The sequence below is a fragment of the Eptatretus burgeri genome, chromosome 2, assembly GCF_056783735.1.
Source record: "Eptatretus burgeri isolate ZD-2024b chromosome 2, Ebu_testis_v1, whole genome shotgun sequence".
Taxonomy (NCBI): Eukaryota; Metazoa; Chordata; class Myxini; order Myxiniformes; family Myxinidae; genus Eptatretus; species Eptatretus burgeri.
The window spans coordinates 150,763,726-150,781,536 of NC_140962.1; the positions used below are offsets into that span (position 1 = coordinate 150,763,726).

General features: G+C 41.4%; 1 protein-coding gene across 10 annotated transcripts in view; it reads left to right on the forward strand.

Moving 5' to 3' along the window:
- LOC147033545 (protein bicaudal D homolog 1-like) overlaps positions 1-17,811 on the forward strand; it is a 45,897-nt gene that overhangs the window by 17,650 nt on the left and 10,436 nt on the right. For 8 of the 10 annotated variants that reach the window (XR_015051285.1, XM_085855081.1, XM_085855124.1 and 5 more), the window contains exons 4-7: positions 2,157-2,597; positions 2,717-3,046; positions 7,719-7,877; positions 17,136-17,717. Coding sequence is in view for 9 of the 10 variants with exons in the window: in XM_085855081.1 (XP_085711207.1) it covers positions 2,157-2,597; positions 2,717-3,046; positions 7,719-7,877; positions 17,136-17,717 (1,512 nt within the window). In the remaining variant the exon portion in view is untranslated. The remainder of the gene's footprint in view (positions 1-2,156; positions 2,598-2,716; positions 3,047-7,718; positions 7,878-17,135; positions 17,718-17,811) is intronic. The other 2 variants (XM_085855094.1, XM_085855149.1) reach the window with 2 other exon arrangements.

Sequence of the window (17,811 nt, forward strand, 5' to 3'; positions counted from 1 at the left end):
GAAATACCCCCAAGAATGAGGCGGGCCTGAGGCCGAGACCGGGTCGCGCCTACCCGTCTGGTGATGAGAAGCGGAGCGGCGATGGCGCCTCACTCCGCGGGCCTCGCGGACAGTGTCTGGCAGGGGGTGGGAAAGGGGCCCCCTTGGTCGCACTATCTCAGCGCGGGGGGAAACAGGAGGGGGTTGCTGATGCTCGGGGTATAGAGGATCTTTATTATCCCTGGTGTGCGTCTCCACCTCGGCCAGGTCGCGCTGCCGGCCTCCCTCGGGCGTGCAGCTCCCGGCACCGACGCGAGCACCCCCTCGTCTGCCTTCGCCGCTGCCGCCTCTCCGCCTCTGGACACTCCGACTCTGGACTCTTCTTTGTTGGACTCTCCCCTTCTCGACTCTTCTTTGGACTCTCCCGTTGGACTCTTCTTTGGACTCTCCTCTCGTTCTCGACTGACGAACACGGTCCTTTTATCCCCCCGTAGTTTTGCCTTTGACCCCCTCCCTTTGACCTTTCACCTCGCTCCCCATTGGCCCGAGAAAAAGTGGGCGTGAAGGCTTTTTGATCTACAAATTTGCATATATCGATCGTCCTGGAGGCGGGGCCAAATCGCCCCTCGCTCACCGATTGGACGGCAAAAAGTGGGCGTGTGTCGTTTTTGATCCGTTTTTGAAGCACAAAATCCGTGATTTTGTACACGCTGTTCGACGCGCGCCCTGCACGAGTCCAACACCGGTGCCCACCGCGGGGCAAGAACGGTGGCGATGCTACGGTTGCGAGGTGTGACGTGAAGGTCGTGGCGGTTGTGGTGAAGCGGCGTTGTGGTTGGTGGTTGATGTTGTGGTTGTGGTGGTAATCATGGCGGTTGGTCCAAAATAAAGATAGTAAAAGAAAAACGGCTATCCTGAAGAGTCGCAGCACGCATAAATGACATGTATTCCCACTAGACAACGGGTTTGGACCTAACTACACATGTACTTACCGAGATACCTCACCTAAGGGACCTGAATGGTGGTTTGCGAATTTGGTAACCACAACACTATATATATGAAAGACCCACCCACATCTCTCAACTGTGAATGGAGGGAATAACCAATCAGCTTTCACCTAATAAATTTAACCCAGGTGGCTGGGATTATATAAATAAATTGAATCCTCCCACACTCTTTTAGCCAAAGAAGCTGCAAAAAGAAACCAAGAAAGACTACCAAGGTAAGCCCTTCGCTGTTTCAAACCCTTCCCAGAGTTCCTCCACAGCTGTTATGTTCACAAATCGGACACACATGAGAATCCCAATGCTGCATACCCCCTCAGTTGCCAGACCGGTTCATCGCTTATTGGCGAATCATCAGTGACAGCGCAGACAGGAATGCATAGCAACGAGGCTCCCAAGAATGTACCACGTGCAAACGTCAAAAGCAGTCAATATCTAAATAATAATGAAAAACCCACCCACATCTCTCACCTGTGAATGGAGGGAATAACCAATCAGCTCTCACCTTATCAATTAAACGCAGGTGACAAGGATTATAAAAATAAATCTTCCCATGCTCTTCGAACCGAAAGAGCTGCATAAAGCAACCAAGAAAGACTACCAAGGCCACCTTTCCTGCTCGATCAACCGATCAGTCGGTAATTAATCAGAGCACCATTTTCCGTGTTCTTCGAGGTTTTCAATACTATCTGAAGGCTTAATTTTACGATTGGCTTTTCCTTTCATAGAATCACATTAAATTTGGCTCTTTATTTGTTTTTCTGTAAAACGGCCATGATAAATAGAATCCCCAAAATGGCAACGCACTTGAAATGTCCCGACTTACCGTCCTTTATCTTATATAGACGAGCGGACTTTTGGTGACGAGCACATCCTGTATGTCATGTCGGAATCCGCTTTCAAAATTGGAAATTAATTAATTCATGGTATTGATCAAAACAAATTCATCCTTGGACTGATTTTGACTTGGCACATTTGTCGACTGTACCTTGGCCTGTCTTGCCTTGGTGGACATAAGAATGATGCAGAGTGTTCATCACAAATATTCTTCATTGAATAACAAAAATCGATTTATTTTATTTATTTTGGTGACACTGGCAAAAATCCAGTGGAAGTCCTATGCAACGATTTTGACACTGCTGGACTTTCATTATTTGCTTTATGTCCCCACAGGTGGAATATGAAGCCCTCAAGCACGAGATAAAGCGCTTCGGTGAGGAGACTGAGCTCCTGCATAGCCAGCTTGAGGATGCCCTGAGATTAAAGGAAATTGGGGAACAGCAGCTTCTGGAGGCGCTCGACGGGCTAAAGACCGAACGCGAGTTGAAGAATGCCCTGCGCAAGGAGATGGGTCGCAGCTTCGCCTCAATCGATGTCTCCTTCCCATCATCCGCACCAGCCCACCTCGTAGCCACCATTGAGGGTTTGCGCCTCGCTGAAGAAAATGGGATGGTTGAGGACATGACCACTAGCAATGGACATGATTGGCAAAATGACGGGGAGGCTCACCCAAAGTGCAAGGAGGCCCAAAAGCCTTTGCCAAGTCTCGAGGCAGATCTGTTCAGTGAATTGAGTCTCTCTGAAGTTGAGAAATTGAAGCAACAGTTGATGCAGGTGAGATACGAGGGTGACATCGAATTCTACAGAGCACTTTATGTTTCTTTGTTTGATCTATCAGTGGAACCTATTTTTTGTTTGTAAAGCTCACAGGTAATGTACCATTCTGCGCTCAGGTGGAGCGAGAGAAAACGACTCTCCAGTCGACATTGCAGGAGTCCCGGAAGCAACTGGAGAACACGCAAGGGGCTTTGTCAGAGCAAGAAGAAAACGTCTCGCGCCTTACTGAGCGCATTAACTCCCTGAGTCACCTGCAGGTCGCGCGGAGACCGGGGGACCGTGGGGAATGTCCCGGGCAAGTCTTACCTTTCGGTGGTCCTGATGGAAGCGGGATTTTGGCAGAGGGGAGTGGCTACTATGAGGTGGACAAACATGAATCTGAAATGCTGGAATGCAAGTACCAGGTGGTCATCTTGGAGGTCAGCGAACTCCGTACGGATCTGAAGGTGATGCAATGGAATTTGAATGTCTAATGGCCATGGAATTGTACTTTCCTCCATATGGGTGATTTTAACAGGGACTCGACGAACATACAAATCAAAAATATCTTAGTGAATCCTCGACTTGGATCGTAAATTGGAAATCGTTTCTTCATTTGCTTGCCGTGCTTCGCCCCTCGATCTCAGATTCCCTTGTTGATACCAATGTTTGTTCGACATTGTTAAAAACAAACTTATGCAGTTTTTCTATACCCTGAAGGTGAAAAGGGTTTCATGTGCCGGTTCATTAAAGTACAACAGAGGAGAGTCGTACATCTGCCCAGATTTGTAGGAGTGAAATCCCCTGGGAGGTCGATGCTGCGGAACCAGTCTTGAAGCATGTACCGGTGGAGGTGTTTGTGAAGGAATCTTACCAATCGGCTAATCAGATTTAGCACTGGGACGGAGATCTTAGCAAAACCCACAGGGAGCGTTTCGGTTTTCAAAATACCGGCACTTTACCATGAGGATGCACGCACACTCGGCTGTGTGTTTGTGTGTGTGTGTGTGCATGTGTTTTCCACACAGGTTTCGCTGTACACGAGTGGTATCTCAGGTAAATGTAGCTGATTGGAAGCATTACTTTTCCAACCAGTCAGTTATTTATGTTTTAAGGAAGTTTGAGAATGAGTGTCGGGTTATTAGTCCAGCAGCATAGTGCGAGACAGCGGGGTTTTTTTAAAAAATTTCCCCTCCCCCATTTGAGCTTCAGTGTGTCTGTCCAGGGCATTACTTTTTTGAGCTTTTGTCATCAAATATTTAACTAATCTTTTGTACTGGAAATATGGAGAAAATTTATAATCATAAATGTCAGTGTGTGTCAGTCACACTGTCTCTTCCATAACTCCAAAACCATGAAACCTAGCAATCCCAAACTTTGCATGCATACTAAGGAAACTCCAATGTAGTGCATGGAGGGAAATTGCATGTTTGGGTTAATTTAAACACTCCTTTTTGAAGGTAATTAACTGCCTTATTTAATTATCCTTTATCAAGGCGTCATCCTTGATCAGCCTCTGAGTCAGCCCTCTGTCAGCTTGCTGAGGTCTCAATTCGCCATTTTGTTCAGTCTGCTGAATAGAATACACCGTAATAACAAAGTGAAAATATGTTTCGAAATTTCTGACAAATTGATGAAAAATGAAAATCTGAAATGACGTACATCAATCAATAAGTATTGAACCCCTTTACTCTGACACTCCAAATTGAGCTCAGGTGCATCCAATTTCCTTTGATCGTCCTTGAGATGTCTTTACAACTTGATTGAAGTCCACCTGTGGCCAATTCAATTGAATGGACATGGTTTTAGAAAGAAACACACCTTTCTATACAAGGTCCCACAGTTGACAGTGGATGTCAGAGCAGGAACTCCACAATGAAGTCAAAGGAACTGTCTGTAGAACTCCGAGATGGAATTGTGAGGAGGAATAGATCTGGGGAAGTGTACAAAAGAATTTCTAGAGTGTTGAAACTTTCCAAAAGCACAGAGAGCTCCATCATTAGGAAATGGAAAGAATATGGAACTACCCAGACTCTTCCTAGAGCTAGCCGTCCAACCAAACTGAGCAACTGGGCAAGAAGGACCTTGGTAAGGTAGGTGACCAAGAACCCAATGACCACTCTGTGTTAACTACACAGTTCCTTGGCTGAGATGGGAGAACCTGCCAGAAGGACAACAGTTTCTGCAGAACTTCACAAATTGAGACTTTATGGGAGATTGGCCAGACGGAAGCCACTCTTGAGAAAAAGGCACGTGACAGCACACCTGAAGTTTACAAAAAGGCATGTGAAAGACTGAAAGAGCATGAGGCAAAAGATTATGTGGTCTGATGAGACAAAAAATTGAACTCTTTAGTGAGAATGCAAACCGCTACGTCTACTGGAAACCAAGCACAGCTCATCACCCAACCAGCACCATCCTTACCATGAAGCATGGTGTTGTGGCAGCATCATGCTATGGGGATGCTTTTCAATGGCAGGGACTGGGAGACTTGTAAAGATAGAGGGAACAAAGATAATCGGTGGTCTTTCTGTCTTCTACTGACTCTTCTCCACACCCCCCACCTCTTCTTCTGTCTGTGGTCTGTTCCCTCTATATTTCTGAAGGGCACTCAAGGTCCACCAGCAACCCCCTTCTGGTAAAACTACCAAAATCACGAATCACTACTCACCTTTACTCTTTCATTCCTCTTTTTCCCACCTCTGGAACAAACTCCCTCACTCTCTTCAATCCCACTCTTCCCTCAAGGTCTTCTAAACAGCTGTTCACCACCACCTCATATCTTCCCCCCATCCAAAACCATGATCTCTTCTACCCCCGTTAATCCACCCCAAACTTACCTCCTTCAATTTCCCTGCTTTCCTTCCTTACCTCTGTGTCCATCTTATTTACCCCTTGTATCCCACCCCATTCCTCTCCCTTCTGTGGAGTACTGGGCCTGCGGGGGCAGGGCATGATGCGGGGAGCGTGGTGGAGGAGTGGTTTTGGAGTGGTCACGTGCCTGCACGGGATATAGGAGTGCGCGCCGTCTGAGGCGTGGTTGTAGCCGTTGTGGTCTGTGGAGCCTGTAGGTTGTGTGGCTGTAGAGTGCATCGAGTACGTAATAAAGTGGAGTTACAGGCATCGTACGCTCGCACTCTCGCTCGTGGCAATAAAGCAGGGTTGTGCTATGCCCTCGCTCGTGTCTGCCTTGGCGCACCTCTACCACGACATTACACCTTCCAACGATCTCCTAATGTCTCTGTTCCCTACTGTTTTGTGCATCCCTCTCCCACCCCTCTTATCTCCTGCCCCCCGTGTTGTGTGTTCTGTGTGTTAGATATCATACCAGCCTTGATAATGTATTCAAAAAAAAAACAATGAATGGAGGCAATTACAGGAAAATCCTTGAGTAGAATCTGGTTCAGTGTGCAAAAGAGCTTCAACTGCGGTGAAGATTTACGTTCCAACAGGACAATGACCCCAACCATACAGCAAAAGCAACACTGGAACGGCTTCAGAACATGAACGTGAAAGTCCTCGAGTGGCCCAGCCAAAGCCCAGACTTAAATTCCATTGAGAATCTGTGGAAACACTTGAAGATTGCTGTTCACTGACACTCCCCATCCAACTTGACAGAGCTTGAGCACATCTGCAAGGACAAATGGGACAAAATCCCCAAATCCGGATGTACAAAGCTGATAGACATACCCAAGAAGACTCGAAGCTGTAATCGCTGCCAGAGGCGCTTCTACAAAGTATTGACTCAGGGGGTTGAATGCTTGATGCAAGACATTTCAGCTTTTCATTTTTGATTAATTTTGAAATTTTTACCTCCACCACTGAAGAAGGTGAAGGAGGTTATGTTTTCACCCCTTTCTATCTGTTTGTTTGTGTGTAGAATTTCTCAAAAAAGTTGTTGACGGATCCGGATGAAATTTTGTGGACATATTTGGTGTGTGACAAGGACGAACTGATTCGATTTTGGTGAAGATCCGAATCTGGATGTGGATACGAGAATTATTTAACTTTAAAGTGATTCTTCACCGTTGAGAGATCGGGCCAAAAACGATATTGTACTATGCAGGTAGAGCATGATATTTCAAAAATGTAATGGGCCTGATATGTTCTTGTGGATCAGGCATTAAGTGACGGAGGTATGCGCTCCACCAAGTGCCCGTCTAGTCTCGACATGTTTTCACTTTGTCAATATGTGGTATTTTGTTTTGATTGGTGACAAAAAAAATTTAAATTTAATCCATTCTAAATTAGGACTGCAACACAACAAAATGTGACAAAAGTCGAGTGGTGTGAATACTTTCTCAAGGCAATGGAGCAATTCCAAGGTGTAGCATAGACACTGACTCGGGAATGGATGATGAGGGGTAAAGGCATTGATGCTTGCCGGGAAGCAAGTGAGAGAAATCTAAGAAGTTGGTTATTTGCTGGGAAAATAAAAGATAAATAGTAAAATGAGAACAGCTCTCTGGATGTCGTTTAGAGAGGGTGAATGCATTATGTGCACATTGTCTTCCATTACAAGATATGAGAGCCAGAAAGAATTGCTAGATTGCTCAGAAATCACGTCATTGCCTTTTGCAAGGTCATGTCTGGGTTTTATCCCCAACGTGATCTCAACATTGCCATTCTAAGGCAGGGGAGCTGCACCTCAGAGCAATCAGTTCTTTGGATTGAGATTCAAAGCCAGTTGTCCCGTCTGCGTGTCGTTTGTGAACGTTAATATTCCCATGCTATCTCTCGATGAGTTGGCCAATGTGCGGCCCAATTTGACCAAATTCCCCGACTGTATATGGGATCTATATGCTAGGTTTGATTTTCCTAGAGCTATTGCATAGAAAATAAAGTGAACCGATGCATTTAGTTAATGGGGTGTGGATACAACACAGGCATGATGGGCCAAATAGTTCTGTCCTTGTAAATGTAATTGTGGTGCTTCGCCTTCAGACAGTGCACCTGAGATATTGTCTGTGAACGAATCACCTTCACTGGTGATGTTTAAGTGGCTGGTTGCTCAGCACTCCATCCCAAATTTGTTTCATGGAGAAGCTCCCACTCAACCTTTGATGAAGCGCAGTGTTAAACACTCTTTAATTGTTTTTTTTTGTTTGTTTGCCCTTCCTTCCTTGTTCCTTTTCTCAGCTGGCCAAAAAGAAGGCTTTGGAATACAAAGAACACTACGAGGTGGACAACGCTCGCCATGAGGCCGGGCTGCGGGTTTTAGACGAGAAGGTGTCCATCCTTGAGGAAGCAAATGGAAGAAGTAAAGGGGAGATTACCAATCTAAAGGCAGATATAAAGGTATTGTTTTATGTAAACTGCAATTTCCTTGAAGTCATTTTCTGTCAGACCTGTACGGAAGGATTAAAGTGAAATTACCTGCAGTGCAAAATGTAAAATTTTAAAATTGGCTCTTACATGTACACACACACACACACACACACACACACACACACACACACACACACACACACACACACACACACACACACACACACACACACACACACACACACATACACACACACACACACACACACATACAGGTGTATATACACACTCACACACATATACACCAATTGATTCAGAAATACTTCCACACTTGTGAGAAAATGCTGAGGATGACTGGAGGTGAGCATTAATCTTAGATCTGAGGAGGGAACTTGGAATGTGTAGTAAAACCCATTTAGCCCATAACAGCAGTAGTTTGGCAGATAGGTGAGGGAACAGGTGGAGCAACACCAGAAAGGATCTGGTGAAAGATTGCAAGGCCACCAACTTGATGGCAGTGCAAACCCTGAGGATTGGCCTCTTCTCATGCGATGCCAAAAAATGGATGGCCATGAACTCCATTGCATCAATGGGTCAGAGCAAGCTCGAGCGCAGCAGTAGCAACCCATCGTGAGGAGTTCTGTTTGATTGAACTTTCGATGAAAGTTTATCCAAAAAGATTTTCTTTTTCACATTGTGGAGATGTCTGTTTCACCACCAATGTGGAGATATTTAGCTCATGTTGCTTTTATAATTCGGACATAAAAATATCACATTGATAAAATATCGTGAGATGATAAAATATCGCAAGATGATAAAATATCATGAGATGATAAGATATCATGAGCTTATAAAATATCGTGAGATGATAATATATCGCGAGATGATAAAATATTGTGAGCTGATAAAATATCGTGAGATGTTAAAATATCGTGAGATGATAAAATATTGTGAGCTGATAAAATATCACGAGGTGATAAGATATCATGAGCTTATAAAATATCATGAGCTGATAAAATATCATGAGATGATAAGATATCATGAGCTTATAAAATATCATGAGCTGATAAAATATCGTGAGATGATAAAATATGGTGAGCTGATAAAATCTCGCAAGATGATAAAATATTGTGAGCTGATAAAATATTGTGAGCTGATGAGATATCGCGAGATGATAAAATATCGTAAGGTGATGAAATATCATGAGATGATAAAATATCATGAGGTGATAAAATATCGTGAGCTGATGAAATATCATGAGATGATAAAATATTGCGAGTTGATAAAATATTGTGAACTGATAAGATATCACGAGCTGATAAAATATCGTGAGATGATAAAATAGCGTGAGCTGATAAAATATCCTGAGATGATAAAATATCGTAATATGATTAAATATCATGAGATGATAAAATATCGTGAGATGATAAAATATTGCGAGATGATAAAATATCGTGAGATGATAAAATATTGCGAGATGATAAAATATCGTAAGGTGATAAAATATCATGAGCTGATAAAATATTGTGAGCTGATAAGATATCGTGAGCTGATAAAATATTGCGAGCTGAGAAAATGTCGTGAGGTGATAAAATATCATGAGCTGACGAAATATCATGAGATGATAAAATATCGCGAGTTGATAAAATATCGTGAGATGATAAAATATCACGAGTTGATAAAATATCGTGAGATGATAAAATATCGTGAGCTGAGAAAATATCCTGAGATGATAAAATATCATGAGATGATAAAATATCGCGAGATGATAAAATATCGTAAGATGATAAAATATCGTGAGATGATAAAATATGACGAGATGATAAAATATCGCGAGATGATAAAATATCGTAAGATGATAAAATATCCCGAGATGATAAAATATCGTGAGCTGAGAAAATATCGTGAGATGATAAAATATCGTGACATGATAAAATATCGCGAGATGATAAAATATCAAAAGATGATAAAATATCGTGAGCTGAGAAAATATCGTGAGATGATAAAATATCGTGAGCTGAGAAAATATCATGAGATGAGATGATAAAATATCGTGAGCTGAGAAAATATTGTGAGATGATAAAATATCATGAGCTGCTAAAATATCGCGAGATGATAAAATATTGCGAGATGATAAAATATCGTGAGATGATAAAATACCGTGATCTGATAAAATATCGTGAGATGATAAAATATCATGAGCTGATAAAATATTGCGAGCTGATAAAATATCGCGAGATGATAAAATATCATGACATGATAAAATATCGTGAGCTGCTAAAATATCGCGAGATAATAAAATATCATGAGCTGATAAAATATTGCGAGATGATAAAATATCGTGAGCTGATAAAATATCATGAGCTGATAAGATATCACGAGCTGATAAAATATCGTGAGGTGATAAAATAGCGTGAGCTGATAAAATATCCTGAGATGATAAAATATTGCGAGTTGATAAAATATTGTGAGATGATAAAATATGGTGAGATGATAAAATATCGTGAGATGATAAAATATCGTGAGATGATAAAATATCGTAATATGATTAAATATTATGAGATGATAAAATATCACGACATGATAAAATATCATGAGCTGACGAAATATCATGAGATGATAAAATATCGCAAGTTGATAAAATATTGTGAGTTGATAAAATATTGCGAAATGATAAAATATCGTGAGATGATAACATACTATGAGATGATAAAATATCGTGAGATAAAGTATTGCGAGCTGATAAAATATTGTAAGATGATTAAATATCATGAGATGATAAAATATCACGACATGATAAAATATCGCGAGATGATAAAATATTGCGAGATGATAAAATATCTTGAGCTGATAAAATATCGTAAGGTGATAAAATAGCACGAGATGATAAAATATCGTGAGCTGATATGATATCGTGAGCTTATAAAATATCACGAGATGATAAGATATCGTCAGATAATAATATATCGTGAGATGATAAAATATCGTGAGATGATAAAATATCCGGACATGATAAAATATCGTGAGCTGATAAAATATTGTGAGCTGATGAAATATCATGAGATGATAAAATATCGCGAGTTGATAAAACATTGTGAGGTGATAAAATATCGTGAGCTGATGAAATATCATGAGATGATAAAATATCACGAGTTGATAAAATATTGTGAGTTGATAAAATATCGTGAGATGATAAAATATCGCGAGATGATTAAAAATTGTGAGCTGATAAAATATTGTGAGCTGATATGATATCGCGAGATGATAAAATATCGTGAGCTGATAAAATATTGTGAGCTGATAAAAGATCGTGAGCTGATAAAATATCGCGAGCTGATAAAATATCATGAGGTGATAAAATTTCGTGAGCTGATGAAATATCCTGAGATGATAAAATATCGCGAGTTGATGAAATATTGTGAGTTGATAAAATATCGTGAGATGATAAAATATTGTGAGCTGAGAAAATATCGTGAGATGATAAAATATCGTGAGATGATGAAATATCGCGAGATGATAAAATATTGCGAGATGATAAAATATCGTGAGCTGATAAAATATCGTAAGGTGATAAAATATTGCGAGATGATAAAATATCGTGAGCTGATAAAATATTGTGAGCTGATATGATATCGTGAGCTTATAAAATATCAAGAGATGATAAGATATCGTGAGCTGATAAAATATCGTCAGATAATAATATATCGTGAGATGATAAAATATCGTGAGATGATAAAATATCCGGACATGATAAAATATCGTGAGCTGATAAAATATCACAAGATGTTGAAATATTGTGAGCTGATAAAATATCGTGAGGTGAAAAAATATCGTGAGATGATAAAATATCGTGAGCTGATAAAATATTGTGAGCTGATGATATATCATGAGATGATAAAATATCGCGAGTTGATAAAACATTGTGAGGTGATAAAATATCATGAGCTGATGAAATATCATGAGATGATAAAATATCGCGAGTTGCTAAAATATTGTGAGTTGATAAAATATCGTGAGATGATAAAATATCACGAGATGATTAAAAATTGTGAGCTGATAAAATATTGTGAGCTGACATGATATCGCGAGATGATAAAATATCGTGAGCTGATAAAATATTGTGAGCTGATAAAAGATCGTGAGCTGATAAAATATCGCAAGCTGATAAAATATCATGAGGTGATAAAATTTCGTGAGCTGATGAAATATCCTGAGATGATAAAATATCGCGAGTTGATGAAATATTGTGAGTTGATAAAATATCATGAGATGATAAAATATCGCGAGATGATAAAATATTGTGAGCTGAGAAAATATCGTGAGATGATAAAATATCGCGAGATGATAAAATATCGTAAGATGATTAAATATCATGAGATGATAAAATATCATGAGTTGATGAAATATTGCGAGCTGTTAAAATACTGCGAGAGGAAAAAATATCATGAGATGATAACATATTGTGAGATGATAAAATATTGTGAGATAAAGTATCGCAAACTGATGAAATATCTCGAGATGATAAAATATCGTGATCTGATAAAATATCGTGAGATGATAAAATATCGCGAGATGATAAAATATCATGAGCTGATAAAATATCATGAGCTGCTAAAATATCGTGAGATGATAAAATATTGCGAGATGATAAAATATCGTGAGATGATAAAATACCGTGATCTGATAAAATATCGTGAGATGATAAAATATCATGAGCTGATAAAATATTGCGAGCTGATAAAATATCGCGAGATGATAAAATATCATGACATGATAAAATATCGTGAGCTGCTGAAATATCGCGAGATAATAAAATATCATGAGCTGATAAAATATTGCGAGATGATAAAATATCATGAGCTGATAAAATATCATGAGCTGATAAAATATCACGAGATGATGAAATATCATGAAATGATAAAATATTGTGAGCTGATAAAATATTGTGAGCTGATGAGATATCGCGAGCTGATAAAATATCGTGAGGTGATAAAATATCATGAGGTGATAAAATATCGTGAGATGATAAAATATCGTGAAATGATAAAATATCATGAGCTGATAAAATATCGCGATCTGACAGAATGGTTGCCTGGAATGTACAAACTCACATCAATTGCCATATATGAGTATTTGACCATTTTTGCAATTATCAATTGTAATCCTTTTCGGATTAAAGAAAATCGTAAAAATACGATAAATGTCGAATTTATTATACATCTGGCAAGTGGCACCTCTGCCCGACTCCCAAGGCTTTGCCCAGCACAAGCACTATGGCACTTTCGAAATGATATGTTTCTGTCCTTGAATGGTTGTCACACAATCACGCCAACATAGAAGCACAAATGACTGATGTATTTGTATGGGGAGTTGCCCCCGAAATGGGTATTTGCTTCCTTCTCAGAAACTGCGCACACAATTGCAATGAAACGTTACCACAGCCTTCATCACCCGTGATGTACCAAAGTTTGTTCACGCTATTTAAAAAATCTGGGTCTCAGGTAGCTTAAAGGTGGGTTGCCCCTAAATTAGGTACTTACTCTAACATTGGTTCATTGGTACATTTTGCTGATTCGGTCATTCATTGACCTCCTCCTCAGTATAATTATTCCACCAGGTGAGCACCCTTGGGTATTGGTCCTATTTTTGAATTTTGTGACTTTAATCTTTCATAATACTCCAAGTGACTTTTTTTTTTTGACTTGTTCTATATCTCATCATGGAGAGAGAGAGAGAGAGAGAGAGAGAGAGAGAGAGAGAGAGAGAGAGAGAGAGAGAGAGAGAGAGAGAGAGAGAGAGAGAGAGAGAGAGAGAGAGAGAGAGAGAGAGAGAGAGAGAGAGAGAGAGAGAGAGAGAGAGAGAGAGAGAGAGAGAGAGAGAGAGAGAGAGAGAGAGAGAGAGAGAGAGAGAGAGAGAGAGAGAGAGAGAGAGAGAGAGAGAGAGAGAGAGAGAGAGAGAGAGAGAGAGAGAGAGAGAGAGAGAGAGAGAGAGAGAGAGAGAGAGAGAGAGAGAGAGAGAGAGAGAGAGAGAGAGAGAGAGATTGATTGAGAGAGAGATTGAGAGAGAGATTGAGAGAGAGATTGAGAGAGAGATTGAGAGAGAGATTGAGAGAGAGTGAGGTTGAGAGGTTGAGAGATGGATGCTTTATGAACAAAACACACACACACACACACACACACACACACACCTCATCTCACCGCACATGCACATGGACAGAAATATGAATAACACTTTCCCTGAGCTTAAAGGAAGTGAGACTTCCTGGAGTATATCTGTGTGCCAGCAAAGTATATATTCAGGAAACATAGCCATCATTCGCAAAAATCTATGGCTGCTCCTCCCCCCCCCCAAAAAAAACCCAACAACATTGGCTCGTACATCCACAAATTGTGTTCAATTACTGCTTTCATAAAATCATTTTTACCTTCGCCACTGAAAGTGGACAGAGGTTATGTTTTCACCCCTGTCTGTTTGTCTGCATGATATCTCAAAACGTTATGGAAGATTTGGACGAAACCTTGTGGACATGTTAGGTGTGTGTGACAAGGATCAATTGATTCCATTATGGTGGAGATCTGGATCTGGATATGACAATTAAAAAAAAAAAATTGAAGTGATTCTTCATCATTGAGAGATAGGGCTGAAAACAATCATATACAGCATGATATTTCTAAAAGTTGTGGATGAGTTATGAAAAAACAAGGTGGATGAGTTGGTTAGGACGACAAGAACAAGCCAATTCGATTTTGGTTCAGGTCCTGATCCAGATCCGGCCCATCAGTGAGATAGAAAATATAAAATGTACATCCTAGGAGACGTTTGCGCTCTACCGAATACCATTATAGATTTAGCATGCAAGAAACAGATGAAGTTGTGTTTTCTCATGTAGCAGATGGCTGTTTGTGGTACTTCGGCAGTCCCCTGATTCAAGGTCATGCTGATCTTGCGCCATAATGCATTATCGTGCGATCATGTCACACGAGTTCGGACTGCATATTGGATTATTTTTGGGGGATTATATGGAATGTGGTCAGCATACAAATATCACGTACAAATTTCTAATGAGATTATATTTTCTACTTGCAAAGGTACTCAGCATTGTCAGGCAACATTGGTTCCATCCTCCCACTCCTGCCTCTCCCTCACCCTTCCCCTCCCTGTTCCTCCTCGTACCTCATCCCCCCTCCCTCTGAATTCCCACCCCACCACTTCCCCTCTCTCCTCCTCGCATTCCCTCTCTCCAGACTCTCACCCCACGGCTTACGCTCCCTCTTCACTTTCACTCAGCCTCTTCTTCCTCCCACCATGTCTCCTCCCTTCAGACCCCCATTCCTTCCCACCCACCTCCCACCTTCTCCCACCCCACCCTTTCCCCCTCCCTCTGCACTCCCACCCAAGCCCTTCCCCTCTTTTTTATTATTCTATTGTTTTACACTTTGTTTTGCTCATCAATTACCACTGTACCATAGTGCGGGACTGAACGAACACGCGCGCGTGCGCGCGCACACACACACACACACACACACACACACACACACACACTCTCTCTCTCTCTCTCTCTCTCTCTCTCTCTCTCTCTCTCTCTCTCTCTCTCTCTCTCTCTCTCTCTCTCTCTCTCTCTCTCTATTATTATTATTATTATTATTATTATTATTATTATTATTATTTTTTTTTCCCATGAATTAACACTGTGATGGAGCACAGGTGACTGAACTGCGTACGTAATACCTCGTTGTTCACTTCACCTTACCACGTCACCCACTCAGCACTGCCGCATCATAAAATGACGTGTGTGAACACTGTGGGGATGCACCGTAGGTTTCTCTCAAAATACCACCCGTCGTTAGCAAACTCCACCCGTCGTTTCGCTGAATATGGAGAAGGAGGGACTTTAAAAAAAACAAGTTTTATGGGTTTGTTTCAGAGCCATGAGGTTCTTTATAAGCCACATACCCAGATATAACAGCGGTGAACGAAGGTGCCTTTCGGTAATCCCTAATACTATCTGGATTTCCTGCTGTCTTGTAAAAAAAAATCTCAGAACCATCTTGCAGAGTCGGGAATGCTTCTGGTTCAAATGGCCGAAAATGTTTGGCAGATCCGACACGCCAGTTCCCACCTCTTTCATACTTTGAAATTTCGTACTCAATCTGTGTACGTCATGTAGAGGGAATTTTAAAAACAGATGGTTCAAATCTTCAGGTTTCCTACAAGTATCGTATGTCCCAATCGAGTGACATCCTGTCCTGTGGATGTATGGATTAATACGACAGTGCAGCCTTGCTTAAAATAAATACACTTCGTGATAAGAATTGCTAATTTCTTTAAATTTTCAGATTTCACTCCAGATTTTGACACTTATTTAGTCCACAAGATCCGATCCTGAAATCCGAAGCCAGATTTTGATTGTATACTTTAAATAGTCTGTGAGAGGTTATCACACTTCCAAGGCAAGGCATTTTTGAGCAGGCCGACCAAAATGGCGCCTTCAGAACCCCGCGATGTGAGAGAGGGCTGACCAAGATGGTGCGCCATCATTTTGGTTTTTGTGATGAGCACCCCCTCATCTATAATATAATTTAAGGAGCTTGCTCTTGGTGTGCCTGCGTACGTCCTGACATGCCTGCATGCGTCCGCTTGTCTATCAACAATTGTCCTTCGTATCAACATATTTTGCATAATCCATGCAATGCACTCCACACCAGAGTTAGATTTCACCTCCATTATATTGTTGTTGTTATTATTATTATTATTATTATTATTATTTTTATTATCATTGAACTGCGCTCCAAACCCACTCCACACCTGAAACTCCTCTGAGCTCACAATGACACATCTGCTCTGTGTAAACATCCGTGCTCAAGTGCGTCGGCAACTTCCCGGCTTGGAATGCTGAGCGTCTGAGATCTTTCATTAGAAAAAGTTGTCCTGATGGAAAAAAATTTCCCCATCTTAAGAGGAATATAGGAATTGTATTGCTTTGCAATCGGGTCCTTCAACCAGGCCTAAGGCCACACGGTGGGTTCAGTCAAGCAGGCTTTTATGGATGTGTCAGCGTTTGAATCGAATACCAATTGAGGTGAAAATGACTCCTTGGATTTCATCTATGAAACTCCACTCTTCTATTTCGGGCCTTTGTAGCCATATCCATTGATTTACCTCCTGAATCTTCCTTATGGTGAACTGCAAAATGGTGTTTGCTTTCTCAATATTTATGATTTTATTGTAAAAGCTTCACGAATATTGTAAAAAGAAACAATATGGAGCCATTTTTGTTTTTACACACAGCGAGCCAACGATTTGAGGGAGGAGAGCCATGCGGGGCTGGCGTTAATCCAGGATGAGCTCCTGACCTTCAGCGAAGACCTGGCGCAGCTCTACCACCACATTTGTGTTTGCAACAACGAGACTCCTAATCGCGTCATGCTCGACTTTCATCGGATACCACGGCCGCCTCGTGCCAATGGCACAAACACTCATCGTTCCCCGCTCCTGTGTCGACGTGAAAAGAGTCAAGGTCACCCCACAACGCAGCCTTCGCCCCCTTGCATCGCCGCAGTGCAACCTTCTCCACCACAGAGCGATACCACGGCAGTAGCAAATGGTACTGGAGATAACGGGAACAAGCCTGAACATTCAGGCCTTGTCCGCCTTCTGGCGATGGTTCGCGAGCAGATGAGGCATCTGCAGCAAGCGGTAGAGCGCTCTGCCGAGCGTAGCCTGCACCGGGCAGCAGCCCACGAACTGGCCCCTTTGTTGGACCGTGATAAGGAAACTCTATTGGAGGAGCTTCTGAAGCTCAGGTCTCTGTTGAGTACAAAGAGGGAGCAGATTGCCACCTTGCGTGCCATCATCAAAGCCAACAGACAGGTAAAATTCACTCCAACTCCTCTTCCCTTCATTTTCTTTCTCCGTCTTTCCATTCACTTCTCTTAGAAATGATCAAGTGAGCAGATGTTCAAAT